This window comes from Eptesicus fuscus, chromosome 15, assembly GCF_027574615.1.
Source record: "Eptesicus fuscus isolate TK198812 chromosome 15, DD_ASM_mEF_20220401, whole genome shotgun sequence".
Lineage (NCBI taxonomy): Eukaryota > Metazoa > Chordata > Mammalia > Chiroptera > Vespertilionidae > Eptesicus > Eptesicus fuscus.
The window spans coordinates 77,539,201-77,554,012 of record NC_072487.1 but is presented as its reverse complement, the minus strand read 5'-3'; the positions used below and the strand labels follow the sequence as shown (position 1 = coordinate 77,554,012).

General features: G+C 62.8%; 2 protein-coding genes across 8 annotated transcripts in view; one reads left to right on the top strand and one right to left on the bottom strand.

Annotated features, from left to right (window-relative positions):
* Nucleotides 1-7,446, top strand: part of BRD3 (bromodomain containing 3) — a 30,697-nt gene extending 23,251 nt beyond the window's left edge. For all 5 annotated transcript variants that reach the window (XM_054727773.1, XM_054727774.1, XM_054727772.1 and 2 more), the window contains 4 exons: nucleotides 657-880; nucleotides 4,703-4,995; nucleotides 5,149-5,274; nucleotides 6,459-7,446. In XM_054727773.1, the coding sequence (XP_054583748.1) occupies nucleotides 657-880; nucleotides 4,703-4,995; nucleotides 5,149-5,274; nucleotides 6,459-6,574 (759 nt within the window). In that variant the 3' untranslated portion in view covers nucleotides 6,575-7,446. The remainder of the gene's footprint in view (nucleotides 1-656; nucleotides 881-4,702; nucleotides 4,996-5,148; nucleotides 5,275-6,458) is intronic.
* Nucleotides 7,447-10,537: 3,091 nt separating this feature from the next.
* BRD3OS (BRD3 opposite strand) lies at nucleotides 10,538-13,544 on the bottom strand. Of its 3 annotated transcripts, none has more exons than XM_054727779.1 (4): nucleotides 13,396-13,544; nucleotides 12,930-13,003; nucleotides 12,112-12,379; nucleotides 11,812-12,019 (listed from the first exon to the last, which is right to left on the bottom strand). In XM_054727779.1, exons 1-4 carry the CDS (start codon nucleotides 13,479-13,481, stop codon nucleotides 12,013-12,015), a joined length of 435 nt encoding a protein of 144 aa, XP_054583754.1. In that variant the 5' UTR covers nucleotides 13,482-13,544; the 3' UTR covers nucleotides 11,812-12,012. The 3 variants fall into 3 exon arrangements, with proteins under 3 accessions (XP_027983016.1, XP_054583754.1, XP_054583755.1); XM_054727780.1 differs by having other exon boundaries at nucleotides 11,812-12,111; nucleotides 12,204-12,379; XM_028127215.2 differs by having other exon boundaries at nucleotides 10,538-12,379; nucleotides 13,396-13,540.
* Nucleotides 13,545-14,812: the final 1,268 nt, after the last annotated feature.

Genomic DNA, 14,812 nt, shown 5'->3' with positions numbered 1-14,812 from the left:
TGAGCTGTTCTGATGATGGATTGAGAGAAACGTAAATTGCTTTCCCGCATCAGGCAGCCCGCAGGTGCCTGATACCCGGGGTTCTGGCAGGGAGAAGAGCGGAGTGGGGTGGGCTTTTGGCTTTGACCTGAGCCTCCTGAGAGATGACACGCCAGGAAGACGGCTGAGAGCTGCCTGCTCCCCGCCCCGTGCAGCGCGGCCGCCCCTCGTGCCCGGGGGCCGCCCCTCGTGCCCGGGGGCCGCGGGGCGAGAAGCACAGAGCACTTAGCGCGCTGCCAGCACGCGTCGGCACCGGATCCTTCCACCCCTGGACCTGCTGTGAACCCCGCCTTTACGCAGCCGTGTCAGCCTTTGTCTGCCTCGTCTAAAAATAAAAACGAATAAGAAAACCGTCAGCCACCATTTACCGAGTCCTTACTGTGCCTGCCCCAGGCCACGTGTCCATGTCACCGGCTGGTCTTGCTGCTCTCTGCGCCGCCCGTGACCAGATGCCTTCTCCGCAGGTTACCCGAGGAAACGGGCCCGGCGAGGGCCAGCGGTCACGGGCAGTGGGGACGGAGCCGTGGCTCTGACGCCGTGGCTCCTGGGCCCGCGTGGCCCCGAGGCGAGGTGGCCAGGTGTGCCCGGGGGCCCGCTCAGCGCCTGCTCTCTTGCAGCTGAAGGCCGTGCACGAGCAGCTGGCCGCCCTGTCTCAGGCCCCCGTGAACAAGCCAAAGAGGAAGAAGGAAAAGAAGGAGAAGAAGGAGAGGAAGAAGGACAAGGAGCGGCACAAGGCCAGGCCCGAGGACGACAGGAAGGCCAAGGCCGCCCCGCCCCCCAGGCAGGCCCCGCCGAAGAAGCCTCCCACCAAGAAGGCCAGCAGCACGACCGTGGCCAGCAGGTGTGCCCGCCGTCGCCCTGGCCCGGGAGCCCAGGCCCCGCGCCCGGGGGGCTGGGGGGCGGGAGGAGTGTTGGGTGGGGCCCGGTGTGGCCCCGTGGCCCGAGTCCTGGTGGCTCAGAGCTCAGGCCGTTACACGGATCGCAGGGTGGGGGTTGGTGTCCTTGTCTCCTATCCCCTCTGTGCCCTCTTCCACCTTCTATCCCCGCCACCAGCACCACGAGACCGTTTATGTCTATACACTATTCTATACAATAAAAGCCCAATATGCAAATGGGCTGAAAGGCGGGACGACCGCTTGCTATGACGTGCACTGACCACCAGGGGGCAGACGCTCAACCCAGGACCTGCCCCCAGCCTGCAGGCCCCAGGCCAGCCAAGGCAGGTGCCAGTGGGTGCCCCGATTGCCCCACCAGTCGCCCCACAGAGGGAGGCGACAGGCGGTGGCGGTGGGGGACAGGACTGGTGAGTGGGCCCCCAATCACCCCGCCAGTCACCCCACAGATTGGCCCTGATCACCAGCCAAGCCTAGGGACCCTACCTGTGCACGAATTTAGTGCACCGGGCCTCGTGTGTGTGTGTGTGTGTGTGTGTGTGTGTGTGTGTGCGCGCGCGCATACTAATAAAAGGGTGCTATGCTAATTAGACTAGACATCTTCCGGATGTCCTTCTGAACAAAGCCACGGTGGCAGGGACCAAGGCAGGGGTGGTAAGGGGCGATCAGGCCAGCAGCAGGGGAGTAGTTAGGGGCTGATCAGGCTGGCGGGGGAGGGCAGATGGGGGCGATCAGGCCGGCAGGCAGAGGCGGTTAGGGGTGATTAGGCCAGCAGGAGAGTAGTTAGGGGCATCAGGCCAGTAGGCAGAGGTGGTTAGGGGTGAGCAGGCAGGCAGGCTGGCAAGCAGTTAGGAACCAGCGGTCCCGGATTGCGAGAAGGATGTCCGACTGCCGGTTTAGGCCCGATCCCACGCAGTCGGACACCCCCCGAGGGGTCCTGGATTGGAGAGGGTGCAGGCTGGGCTGAGGGACCCCCCCATGCACGAATTCCGTGCACCAGGCCTCTAGTGTGTATATATGTCTATGTGTGTGTGTATATATACATGTATATATATATGTTTACATGTGTGTGTATTTTTTTTTTTTTTATTGCTTTGGAGAGGGAGAGGAAGAGATAGAAATGTTAATGATGAGAAAGAATCGTTGATCGGCTGCCTCCTGCATGCCCCACACTGGGGATTGAGCCCCCAACCTGGGCATGTGCCCTGACCAGGAATTGAACCATGACCTCCTGGTTCATAGGTCAACACTCAACCCTAAACCACGTCAGCCGGGTGAGACCTTTCCTTTCTTTTTTTAAAAAATTATATATTTTTACTGACTTCAGAGAGGAAGGGAGAGGGAGAGAGATAGAAACATCAGTGATGAGAGGGAATCATTGACCGGCTGCCTCCTGCATGCCCCCCACTGAGGATCGAGCCTGCAACCTGGTCATGTGCCCTTGACCGGAATCGAACATGGGACCCTTCAGTCCGCAGGCCGACGCTCTATCCACTGAGCCACACCAGCCAGGGCGAGACCTTTTCTTACAAAGCATTTAATGCTATACATTTCCATCGAAATGCTGCTCTAATCACACCCCACAGATTTGATAGGTTGTGATTTCATTTAGTTCAAAATATTTTCTCATTTCCCTTCAGACTTCCTCTTTCACCGTGGGTTTTTAGGAAATGTGTTTATTTTCCAAATGTTTGGGGGTTTTTCTGGTTTAATTCTATTACGGTCAGTGATGAACATGTTTGAAGTTGTTAAGACTTGTTGTCTGGCCCTGGCCGGTGTGGCTCAGTGGATAGAGCGTCGGCCTGCGGACTCAGGGGTCCCAGGTTCGATTCCGGTCAAGGGCATGTACCTTGGTTGCGGGCACATCCCCAGTGGGGGGTGTGCAGGAGGCAGCTGATCGATGTTTCTCTCTCATCGATGTTTCTTTTTTTTTTTTTTTACAGAGAGGAAGGGAGAGGGATAGAGAGTCAGAAACATCGATGAGAGAGAAACATCGATCAGCTGCCTCCTGCACACCCCCCACTGGGGATGTGCCCGCAACCAAGGTACATGCCCTTGACCGGAATCGAACCTAGGACCCTTCAGTCCACAGGCCGACGCTCTATCCACTGAGTCAAACCGGTTTCGGCTCATCGATGTTTCTAACTCTCCCTCTCCCTTCCTCTCTGTAAAAAACCAATGAAATATATTTTTAAAAAAAGCCTTGTTGCCAGGCTCGGGGTTGGCGAAGGTCCGTGTGCACTGGAGGAGGTGTGTTCCCCGCTGCCGGTGGCTGGCAGTCAGGAAGAAACACAGAGCAGCCCCCAGGCAGAACCTTGTCAGGCTGGCCTGGGGGTCGTTGTCCGGCCGTCTGCTCCTGCCGACCGGCTCGTGGTGGTAATGGCTGAGAGGAAGTAGCCGGGTCCTCCAGCTCCAGCTGTGGCTTTCCCACGTCCCTCCCTTCCTGGTGGATTCTGCCTCCGTGTTTGGGAGCTTGGCTGTCGGGCGCACACGCCGGCGGGCCGCGGCGTCCCCGTGGCCAGGCGGCCCTGTGACCCTCACGCAGCGCGACGTCTCCTTTGTCTGAAGTAACGCAGCTCCTGTCGCTTTTCTTTGATCGGTTCCCCCTCCTCCTCTTTACGTCGAACCCACTTCTGTCTCTATGTTTAGGGTGGGGTTTGTGTAGACAGCATGTAAGGCAGGTCTTGTTTGTTGTTTTTTAAAAATATATTCTATTGATTTTAGAGAGAAAGGGAGGGCGGGAGAGAGAGAGAGAAATATCAACGATGAGAGAGAATCATTGGTCGGCTGCCTCCTGCACGCCCCCTACTGGGGATCGAGCCCACAACCCAGGCATGTGCCCTTGACCGGAATCGAACCTGGGGCCCTTCAGTCCGAAGGTCGACGCTCTATCCACTGAGCCACACCGGCCAGGGCAGGTCTTGTTTCTCATACAACCTGCTCGTCTTTTCCTTTTAGTCGGTGTGTTTAGACTGCTTCTGTTTAATGTCCTTGTTGGTGCACTTGGGTCTCGGTTCTCCGTGCATCATGCCCTGTGGGTCCCCTCTGTCTACCCCTCGTCCCCTTAGCCGCCTTCCTGTGGCTGATTGGGGCGCAGGTAGAGGCCAGTGCTCGGCCTGCTGGGTTGGAGGTGCCTGTGGGGCGCCGTGGCCAGTTGTTTCCTGGGTGAGGCCTGGGACCCAGCCGGCGGGCAGCCTCCGCTCCCACCGCAGGAGCAGGGTCTCTCTCCCGTGTCCCTGAAGGCACACCTGCAGCCCCCGGGCAGCCAGCCTGGCCCCTCTGCCTGGGGCACCACTTGGGGCGGCACGCCCACCTGTAAGAGCCTGGGCTGGAGAGGACGGAGCCAGACAGGAGGGGCGGGGAGGGCCCAGGGGACAGGCTCTATGGAGGCGGGGGGGGTAAGGGGAGGGGCTCCATGGAGGTGGGGTGGGGGTAAGGGGACAGGGGCTCCATGGAGGCAGAGGTGGGTAAGGGGACAAAGTGCTCCATGGAGGCAGAGGGGGGGACAAGGGGACAGGGGCTCCATGGAGGCAGAGGGGGGTAAGGGGACAGGGGCTCCATGGAGGCAGAGGGGGGGTAAGGGGACAGGGGCTCCATGGAGGCAGAGGGGGGTAAGGGGACAGGGGCTCCATGGAGGCAGAGGAGGGGTAAGGGGACGGGCTCCATGGAGGCAGAGGGGGGGTAAGGGGACAGGGGCTCCATGGAGGCGGGGGGGGGGGGCGGTAAGGGGACGGGGGCTCCACGCCACGCGCTCTCTGCCTCCTGCTCAGACAGCCGAAGAAGGGCGGCAAGCAGGCGTCGGCCTCCTATGACTCGGAGGAGGAGGAGGAGGGCCTGCCCATGAGCTACGACGAGAAGCGCCAGCTGAGCCTGGACATCAACCGGCTGCCCGGGGAGAAGCTGGGCCGGGTGGTGCACATCATCCAGTCGCGGGAGCCCTCGCTCCGGGACTCCAACCCCGACGAGATCGAGATCGACTTCGAGACCCTGAAGCCCACCACGCTGCGGGAGCTGGAGCGCTACGTCAAGTCCTGTTTACAGAGGAAGCAGCGGCGGCCGTTCTGTAAGTCGGAGCGAGGCCTCACGGCACCCCCCCACTCCCCCGCAGTCCAGGTGGAGCGCCCGGGTGCTCGGCTGGGGACAGAGGTGGGCAGGCGGGTGCGCTCGGCTCCCGTCCCTCCCCCACCGACGGGCTCAGCCTCGGCCTCGCCCACAGCCGCCGGCGGGAAGAAGCAGGCGGCCAAGTCGAAGGAGGAGCTGGCGCAGGAGAAGAAGAAGGAGCTGGAGAAGCGGCTGCAGGACGTCAGCGGGCAGCTGAGCAGCAGGAAGCCCGCCAAGAAAGGTACCGGGCGCCGCCGGGCGGGGCGGGAGGGGTGCCCACAGACCAGGCTCCATCACGTCACGAGGCCCCATGTCCTAGCTCTGAGCTGCTGCCCAGCGCCCGCCCACTCGGCTGGCGGCCCCCTTGGGTCACCCTGGGGCGGGCAGAGCGGCGGCTCCTGGGCCCGCCTGCGCCCCTGACTGACGGGCGGCATCTCTGTGTCACGGGTGGGGGTGCCCCGCCCACCCACAGCCCATCAGCTCCTCGGGCAGGTTGGGTTCATTTTCCCGTCTCTGGGGTACGAGATGGTCTTACTGCCTCTGAGCTGTAGGTATTTATTTTGTTATTTATTTATTTGCATATTTTCCCTAAGTAACTTCTGAGTGACAGCAGCACACACGTCCCCCATCTGCGCTCTGTTCACTCCCCAGCCTCCCTGCGCCCGGCGGGCGGGCTGACACTGTCCTCAGCGTTAGTGCGGACCCCTAGAGTGAGCTTCGGCCCACAAGCCCGCCCACCGCACATTCCAGGTGCAGGTCCTGGCCTCCCGCAGCGCTGACCCACCTGCTGGCTGCACCCTGGGGGTTCCCGAGACCCCCCCCCATTCGGTCACGTGCTGCACGGCTCGCAGAACTCAGAGCGCGTTCCCTCCGCTCAGGGCTCAGGGCTCAGATACAGGGGTGCCTCAGGAATGGCAGCCGGGGGGGGGGGGGCACACGCTGCCTGGCCCTCTCGGGCGGCCACCCTCCCGCTCCATGTGCTTCCCCCACCCCGCGTGGGATGGGGCTCCAAGCTCCTGCCCCCTAAATGGCTTGGTCCTCCCGGTGACCAGCTCCATCCTGCGGCCATCTGGGGGCCCCAGCCAGTCACTCATTAGCATAAACTCGGGGGTGACCCAAAGGATCTTATAAATAACAAGACATTCTTACCCTCCGGGCGTTCCAAGGGTCTCAGGAGCCGGGACAGATCCATGGAGATGTCTCCTGAGACCGCAGCCTCGTTAACGCTCCCTCCTCTCCCACAAACACGTGTACATGTTTACCAAGTGCCCGGGTCGAGGCGTGGTGGGCCGTGGCATACAGTGGGGCGTGAAACTGGGGATGTGCTGCAAGAGCTGCGTGGGTGACGGCGTGGTGGGGCGTGTGGGGGGAGTGGGGCGATCCAGGGGCACGGGAACAACCTCTCACCCGCTGCGTCTCCCCCAGAGAAATCGGGCGCGGCGCCCCCCGGAGGGCCCTCCCGGCTCAGCAGCAGCAGCTCCTCGGAGTCGGCGAGCAGCAGCTCCAGCGGGTCCAGCTCGGACAGCAGCGACTCGGAGTGAGGCGGCCGGGCCTGGCCACTCCGCCCGCGGCCACCGCCTGCGCCCGCGCCGACCTCCACAGTGCCCCCCCCAGTCAATATACTACTTCTGTTCACGCCGCGCGGGTCCTCTTTCATCCAGGGTTCCGGCCTCCTCCCTTGTCGCTTTCCTGGGTCAGAGGTCGCGGCGAGTCTTGACGGCTTAGATGCTCGCCTGGCGGCCGGAGGAGAGCGAGGACGGTGGCGGCGGAGCGGCCCTGCGCAGCCCCTTCCCCGGGCCGCGCCTGTTCCCGGAGCCTCCGAGGCGCCGTCTCCGAGGCGGTTCTGTATTCGGGAGCTGTTGGCTCGTCCCGTCCGCCCGTGTCCCAGGGCCGCCGCCTCCTGCAGGGGCCGAGGGCGGTGGGCCCGCGTGGGAAGTGGCGCGGGGCCAGGCGGGGGGTCCTTGTGGCTCCGACTGAGCTTTGCGGGGGAGAGGGGGGCAGCCAGGGCCGGCGTGGAAGGGGCTGTGAGGTTTTCTGACCTTTGTGACGCCAGGAACTCCCGGGGGGTCCCGTGGCTGCGTGTGCAGGTTTCATACACTGAAACTTTTACCTCAACTTAAAAAAAAAAAAAAAGATAAAAAAAGGAGACTTTTTTGTAAGGTTCAGCAATTTTCTACGAAAGCCCCCCCCGCGTGTGTCCCCCTCGTCAGCGCTGCCGCGGCCGCACACTCCAGAACCGTCGCCCACTCGTGTATATATGAGTACTTTATTTATTAACACCATTGGTCATTTTTTTAAAAAATAGAAAAGAAAAACAAAAGAAACGCATTAAAAACAGCAGAGACGCAGGCCTCCCGGTCTGCGGAGCCCAGGTGCTCCAGGTGCTACGTCCCTGCGGTGCTGCGTGCCGGGGGGGGGGGGGGGGGGGGGGGGGGGGGGGCGCTCGGTGTGGCCCCGGAGACACGCCAGGCGCTCCGCCGCAGCTCGCCGGTCCCCGGTCCCTGCTCGTGTGGTCGTTTCGTACTCCCCGGTCTCTAGGACTGTTGACAAGAAGCCGGTGTAGGGAACCCCAGCTATATAATATAAACTTTGTAACCTGAGGGGAAAGTGTATAGTAAATCTAAGTCTTGATTTTTAACTTTCTATTGTAAAGAGAAGAGGAATAATATACAGAGTCTAACGGAGGAATGTTCTGGTTTTGTGTTGCCCGGAGGCCTGTGAGCGCGGGGATGCCCGCACCGCCCGCCTGGGTCCCCAGCAGCGTGGCTCCGGCCGGGCGTGCACGCTCGGCCTTCCCGCCCCGGCCCGGCCCTGGATGCGGCCCCTCACCTCCAGGCCGCCTGGGGGGGCACTGCGCCCCGCTGCCGCATGCCGTCTTCCAGCCGCTCTTGGGGGTCAAAGAGCCTCTGGCTCCAGGAGGCCCCCCCAGGACTACACAGGGCCCCCGCTCAAGCCTTTTCCATTCAGCAGAAATGGCTGAGGCGGGGCGTCTCCCAGGAGGTGCAGCCGGGGTGCTGGCCTGGCGGGTGGGGCTCAGCAGGGCCCTCACAGGACCGCGCCGTTGGTCCCGCCCACGTCAGCTCTGGGCGGTGGGTCCGCGCTCTGCTGAGGGCGGGGGTGCAGTTCCATTTTCCTTACTGCTGGGGACCCCGACGCTTGGTGAGTTCTGAGCCAGCTTGTTAAACTTTTAAGTTTTGTTTATAAGAAATATATCAGTGGGTTTAAAACTTGCCATTTTTAAAGTTTCCCTAGTTTTTCAAAGTGTTTTTATTCTAAAGAGGCCTTTGGCGGCACATGTAACCCAAGACTGAGGAGCCGGTGCCCGCTGGGCGCGCAGCGCCAACAGGCCCAGGTGATGCCGGGGGCTCCCGTGGAGCGCCAGCCCCGCGTGGGGAGCGAAGGGTCACCCGGGGGAGCTGCTGGCGGGAGGAGCGCCTGGCCCCCGAGTTGAGCACGGAGGGAGCCGTCTGGGCGAGACAGCGGGTTCTCGGACCTCCCCCGGCCGCCGTCCCTGCCGAGCCGAGTGGCTCATCGGTGCTGCAGGCCCTACGGCTTTCTGTCCAGACTGCACAGCCCGTCTCCCGCGTCTGGGCCCCTCCTCCAGCCTCGGCTCACCCGTGGGTGTTGGTCACGCCCCTCTGCTGGGGAGGCCGCAGCTGGCCGGGCGGGGAGCGAGGGGCCTGAGCCTTCAAGGGGAGTTCCCACGTGTTAAGCAGGTTGGCCACGCGGGGGAAGGGCTTTGGAAGCGGCCTCGTGACCGTTACCTCGAGGCTCAGGGCAGGGTGCTCCTTGCTCACGGCGCGCTGTAAGATACGTTGCCTTTCTGTTTGGGTTTGTTCTTTTGCGGGTTCACGTCTTTCTCCGTCGTCCGGGGAAACGCGGCCCCCGCGTGGCGCCCAGAGCGGGGCTGCCCCCCCCTCGCGCTGACGCTTCCCGAAGTTTCCTTTTTATATTTAAAACGTTCCTTTCCTGTATGATGTGCATGCGAGTTTACCGTACCTTTTCTTAAGCTTTTTAGTGCCGTTTCTAGTATATTCCTGTAAATGTCAGTTACTGAAAACGAGTCCATTGTAAGTAGTTTTAGCTTGTTTACTGCAACGCTGGCCTCCACACCACGGAATAAAATGGTAGGAAGTTCGCTGATGTTCTGGTAATCATGGACCCTCTCCTGGGGCATTTGTTTTGTTTTCATAATAAAAGCAAAAAAAACAAAAGTAAAAACGGAGGTGCCGCGTGTGCCTCTTCCTGTGGGTCTGGCGGCTCCCGCGCTGGGCAGTTGGTGGGCGGGGGGGGGGGGGGGGGAAGCACTCCCCTTCGCGCCCCTGGCCTGGAGCTCTAGGCGGGAACACCCCCAGCTGCGCCCGGAACTCCGCCCCTCGGCCCGGCGAGGCACCCCGTCCAGGGGCCTCTGGAACGCCCGCCCCCAGAGTGCGGGTTCCCCCACCGTCCAGTCCTTGCTCCTCCTGCGCCTCTGTCTGCGCTCGGGGTTCCTAAGGTTCCCAGGACTTGAGGCTTCAAACACGCGTCCCGCAGGCCCAGCAGATGTCCCCCGACGCCACGCCAGCCCAGACGGTTTACGGGCCGGGGTCCCCGCTCCCTTCAGTGGGGAATGCAGGAGGCGTCCTGACACCACTCTCGAACCTGGCCAGCCCGGAAAAGGTTCTTGGCCCCAGTTCCGGCCCCAGGCATCCCACCCCCAGGCTGGCGCTGGCGGGCACCCTGGCCGGTCGCACCCACACTCTCCTGTCCAGACCTAGCCCCTCCCCGAGGACGGGCGGCGTACACCCTCAGGCAGGCAGCTGTGCCGCGTGCCCCAGGGCACGGTCACCTGCACACCGGCCCGTGCAGACCCCGGCTGTGGCCAGCGGACCCCCAGGTGCCGCCTCCATGCCGGGCCAACCCAGCACCACCCAGTCTTGGGGCTGTGGGCGCAGGCACTCCCGCGCGTCATGAAGGGGCTCTTCCCGAGCAGGACGGCGCCTCTGCTGGGTGCCGGGGCAGCGCCCTGCCCGCAGGGGCCTCTGTGCAGGAGGGACAGGCTTCCCTCCAGCGCCGGCGGCGACAGGCAGCATGTGGCCGAGAACCGTCAGCAGGGACCAGGCCTGGGCTGGACAGGAGCGTCTGGGGAAGCGGGGTGACCCCACAGCGTCCCTTCCAAGTCGGCCGACCAGGTAGGCGCAGGGCATGCGGCGTGCACGGTGACAGCAAGACGCTGCCCGCCCACGGGGCTCCCCCGCGCTGCCCGTCGGGGGCCATGTCAACACCGTCTGCAACTGCGCAGCTGAGCAAGGAGGAAAGTCCAAAACGGTGCCCGGGGGCCGCCGCCTGGAGGTGACTGCGGGACGGCGTGGCCGCGGGAGGGACGGCGTCTGCGTCTCTGGGGGGTGGGGTGTCACTGTGGCTTCGCCGTCCAGGTTCTGTGTTGGGGGTTAGCAATCACGAGACACTAAGAAAAAGCCAAGGAGCACCTCACGGACCAACACAGACACGGGAGCGAGCAGAGCCCTGGAGGGTGTTTATTGAGAAAAGAACCGGCTTCGGCCTGGTCCTTCCCGTGCGCACAGCCACGCACGCGGACGTGACACAGCAGCCGTGGGACAGGGACCGGCACCGGGCGCTGCGGATGGCGGGGCGGCAGCCTCGGCCCCGCTGATACGGTCCGTCCGGAACCTGCCGTCCCAGCCCCGCCCGCAAGGAACTGGGGCGACTGGAAGGTGCTTCCGGGTTTCTCACTGTTCATGGGACGCGCTGGCCGCAGTCCTCACGTGTTCGGGAGCCAGTGCGTTGTGTCGGCCTGTGCGTGACATCCTGGTCCTGCAGGTAGACTTCCCACCGGGTGATGCCTGCTCCTTCACCTTTTGCTAGATCATTCGTCACCAGGCAGAAGTGGACATAAAAGTAACCTACGGCCGCCCGGCCGGCGTGGCTCAGTGGTGGAGCCTCGACCTATGAACCAGGAGGTCGTGGTTCGATTCTCAGTCAGGGCCCAGGCCCAGGTTGTGAGCTTGCTCCCCAGTAGGGGGCCTGCAGGAGGCAGCCGGTCCATGACTCTCTCATCATTGATGTTTCTATCTCTCTCTCCTTCTCCCTTCCTCCCTGAAATCAATAAAAACATGTTTTTAAAAAAGCAACCCACTACCTGAAACTGATATGATATTGAATGTCACCGTAATTAAAATGACAAGAAAGCAAACACAACCTCCCAAGCTTGGACAGGTGGTTGGTAAGCAGGGTGCCCTCTTGGTTGGTTTCTCGAATATGAAAAGCACACCCAGCGGGGTGCCCGGCCTGCTGGGCCCGCAGCACCCGGACAGCTGGAGGCCAGCCGACCAGCCGCACGACACTGCCCAGCGGCTCGGAACCTGGGGCCACAGGTTCCTGCACCGTCGCTGGGTCCTCACGTTCACTACGCGGCCTCCCCGTGAGGCCTGGGAAGCCACAGGCAGCTGGCGGGAAGGCGGCCAGGCTCACGCGGGCACCCGGGCCCCGGTTCGCACAGGGCGGTCACATCACTGAGCAAAACCTGGACTGGCCCGTGTCCCGGGAGACCTCGAGCTTGTTTCGGTCTCGGACCAAGATGGCCTCGTTCCCGTACTGTGAGTACCACATGCTGCGGCTCCTGCTCAGGTAGGTCCCGGGCGGCACCGACTCCAGCTCCCGCTGCTGCTGCTGCCAGATGAGCAGGGAGGCGTCCCTGTACCGCCGCCGGGCGTGGCCTTCCGACAGGGCTCTCTCCGCCAGCGGGACCCGGCCGCTCATCCCGGGCCAGCGCCGGGCCGCTCCTGAGCTGTGGCCGGGGCGGTCCTCGCGGCGGCACCGACCGCTCCGAGGTGCACCCTTTCCAGCTGCGGGTCTGAGGGTTGGTTCCTTGTTTAATGTGATGGTTGAGACGAGGGTTCGGGCAGTTGGGGGGCGGCACCCTGGCGAGGGTGGTGTTGCGGGGACGCTGGAGAGGAGCCGCTGAGCATTCTGAAGACACCTAAGACCTTCCGTGAGAGGACAAGCGGGTAAGCGTGGCTCCGGGTGACAGCTGTGTGCACTGTGTTGGGTGTGGCGTTGACCGGGACCAGGCACCTACCTGAGGGGTGGGGGAGGGGGAGGATTCATCAAGTGTCTGCTGCGATGCCGACACCAGGCCTTGGCCCGCCTAACTTGAAAAGAGGTGCCCACCGGAAGGGCACTGTGCAGCTCGACAGAAGTCCCTGGCAGCGCCCATGGCCGCCTGCCCCCTCGGGAGCCTGGGGCGGCTCCGCGCAGCGGGGTGATGGGGGCGCCGCCAGGTGTGGAGCCAGCGTCTGCTCGGGGCTCCTGGTCAGGCTGGTCTGCAGCGCTTCCCCCAGGTGGTCCTGCAGGAAAGAGCACACTGTCAGGGGTCGGGGGCAGTGGCAGGGTCTGTGACCCAGAATCTGAACCCGGGGTCGGTGCGAAACCCAGCTGCCCACATGGTTCCCGTTTCGGTCGCCCTGGGAAGGCCTAGACTGGGAGCCTGATCCTTGTCCTCTTTCTAGCTAAGGGGTGGGGTGTCCTGGCACACGGCTTACTGGAGCGTGAGTGTCTATATCAGTGAAGCAAGTCTTTTTTTTTTCTTTTTCTTTTTAAAATATATTTTATTAATTTTTCACAGAGAGGAAGGGAGAGGGAGAGAGCCAGAAACATCGACGATGAAAGAGAAACATCCATCAGCTGCCTCCTGCACACCCACCCCCCACTGGGGATGTGCCCGCAACCAAGGTACATGCCCTTGACCGGAATTGAACCTGGGACCCCTCAGTCTGCAGGCCGACGCTCCATCCACTGAGCCACACCGGTTAGGGCTGAAGCAAGTCTTAAGAACCTCAAAAGGCACAGGACCCCCGGGCCTGCTCCCAGGCCAGCCCGACCGAGGAGGGCGGCTACCTCGGCTGCAGGCTGAGGGCCGCCTGGTGCTCACCAGCACCAGCGCCTTCTTCCTGCTCCGGGCATGGGAGGCCCTGGAAAGAAACCTGATGTCAGCTGGAAACCAGACAGGGAAGCCCCCCGCCCCCCGCCCCCGTCCTCAGCCCCTCAGATGCCTTCTCCTTCTGGAAGGCCCGTGCCCCCTCCCCGCCATCGCTAGGCCCTGCTCACGGGCTGCTGCTGAGTCCCCCCTCTCTCCCCTGCCTGCGCCGCGGATCCCCCAAGGTACGTCCCCATCCTCTCCCCAACATCCTGGGCCCCCCTCGTCCAGCCTGCGCACCAGATTCCAATGGCACATCCCCATCCCCAGCATCCCGGGTCCCCTTCGCCCTGCCTGCACCCCGGGTCCCCTCCAGGCACGTCCCCATCGCCTCCCCCGCATCCTGGGTCCCCTTCCCCCGCTGCCCGCCCGCGCTCGCTCCGTCACCCGCGCCGTGGGGTCTCCGCGACGCCCGGGCCGGGGCGAGGCGCAGACCCAGGCGGCGCCAGTTGGCCGCAGGGCCGCGTCTCCATGGCAGCGCCGCAGGCATGCCGAGCCGAGCGCCGAGGACGGGCAGGCCCGCGCGATGAGCCGGAGCCATCGATCTCCCCGGGAAGCGGAGGCGGAGCCGGAGCGCGGGCTTTGTGGGCGGGGCCTGTTGCTGGAGGAGGGGGATGGAGAGCGGTGGGCGGAGTCGGGCCTCGTGGGCGGGGCCTGCCGCTGGAGGAGGGGATTGGAGGGCGGTGGGCGGAGTCGGGCCTCGTGGGCGGGGTCTGCCGTTGGAGGAGGGGATTGGCGAGCGGTGGGCGGAGTCGGGCCTCGTGGGCGGGGTCTGCCGTTGGAGGAGGGGATTGGAGGGCGGTGGGCGGAGTCGGGCCTCGTGGGCGGGGCCTGCCGTGGAGGAGGGGATTGGAGAGCGGTGGGCGGGGTCTGCCGTTGGAGGAGGGGATTGGCGAGCGGTGGGCGGAGTCGGGCCTCGTGGGCGGGGCCTGTCGTGGAGGAGGGGATTGGAGAGCGGTGCGCCGAGTCCCGGTCCTCCCACCTCATTGTTGGTCCTAGCACTTCATTGACGGTATTTGTGCAGCTGCTTGCGTACTTTAGCTATTAGCATTCTCACTCCTAGGAACTGATGCAATTGTTTTTTAAATAATTTAGTGCTGCCCTGGGCACACTGTCCGAAATAGGTCTTGAATTCACACAGGTCAGCAGGTCCCCGCCCACCCCACCTCCGGTCCCGGTCCAGTGACGCTCCTGGGAGGCTCTGTCCTTTCTGGGACTGAAGTTGTGTTGAAAGCTTCCCTCCGGTGCTCATTAGGAAATGACGCGAAGGACGTCCCCAGAGCACTGAGCCCGCAGCTGTGGGGTTCATTCTTCACAAGGACACAGAACATGTACAAAACCCACCACATGCCAGACCGTGCACCAGTTTCAACACCTTCCAAAGCATGTAAATTGTACACAAATAGGTCACAGGAAAGAAGACTAGTCCTAAAAACAACAATAAAAAGGTAACTAGAAGCCCAGCAGGCATGGCTCAGTGGTTGAGCCTCGCCCTATGAACCAGGAGGTCAGGGTTCGATTCCCAGTCAGAGCACACACCCGGGTTGCAAGATCCATCCCAGTGTGGGGCTTGCAGGAGGCAGCCGATCCATGATTCTCTCTCATCATTGATGTTTCTATCTCTCTTTCTTCCTTTCTGAAATCAATAAAAATATATCTTGAAAAATTTAAAGGGGACTTATAACAGAAGCTGTTATAAGCCCCTGTAGCGCCCCTGAGGGCAGAACCTGAGGCGGGGTGGGAGGTGGGGGGGAGGGGGAGGGGGAGGGGAGCGCCAAGCAGCCCAGTACACGAAGGTGGGTTT

What these genes read in the sequence shown, in the direction of transcription:
- BRD3OS (XM_054727779.1), bottom strand. Translation starts at nt 13,481, where the DNA reads ATGGAGACGCGGCCCTGCGGCCAACTGGCGCCGCCTGGGTCTGCGCCT. An exon ending in GCGGAGACCCCACGGCGCGG is followed by an intron (nt 13,004 to 13,395) that starts GTGACGGAGCGA and finishes GTTTCTTTCCAG; the next exon opens with GGCCTCCCATGCCCGGAGCA. An exon ending in GCCCTCAGCCTGCAGCCGAG is followed by an intron (nt 12,380 to 12,929) that starts GTAGCCGCCCTC and finishes TCTTTCCTGCAG; the next exon opens with GACCACCTGGGGGAAGCGCT.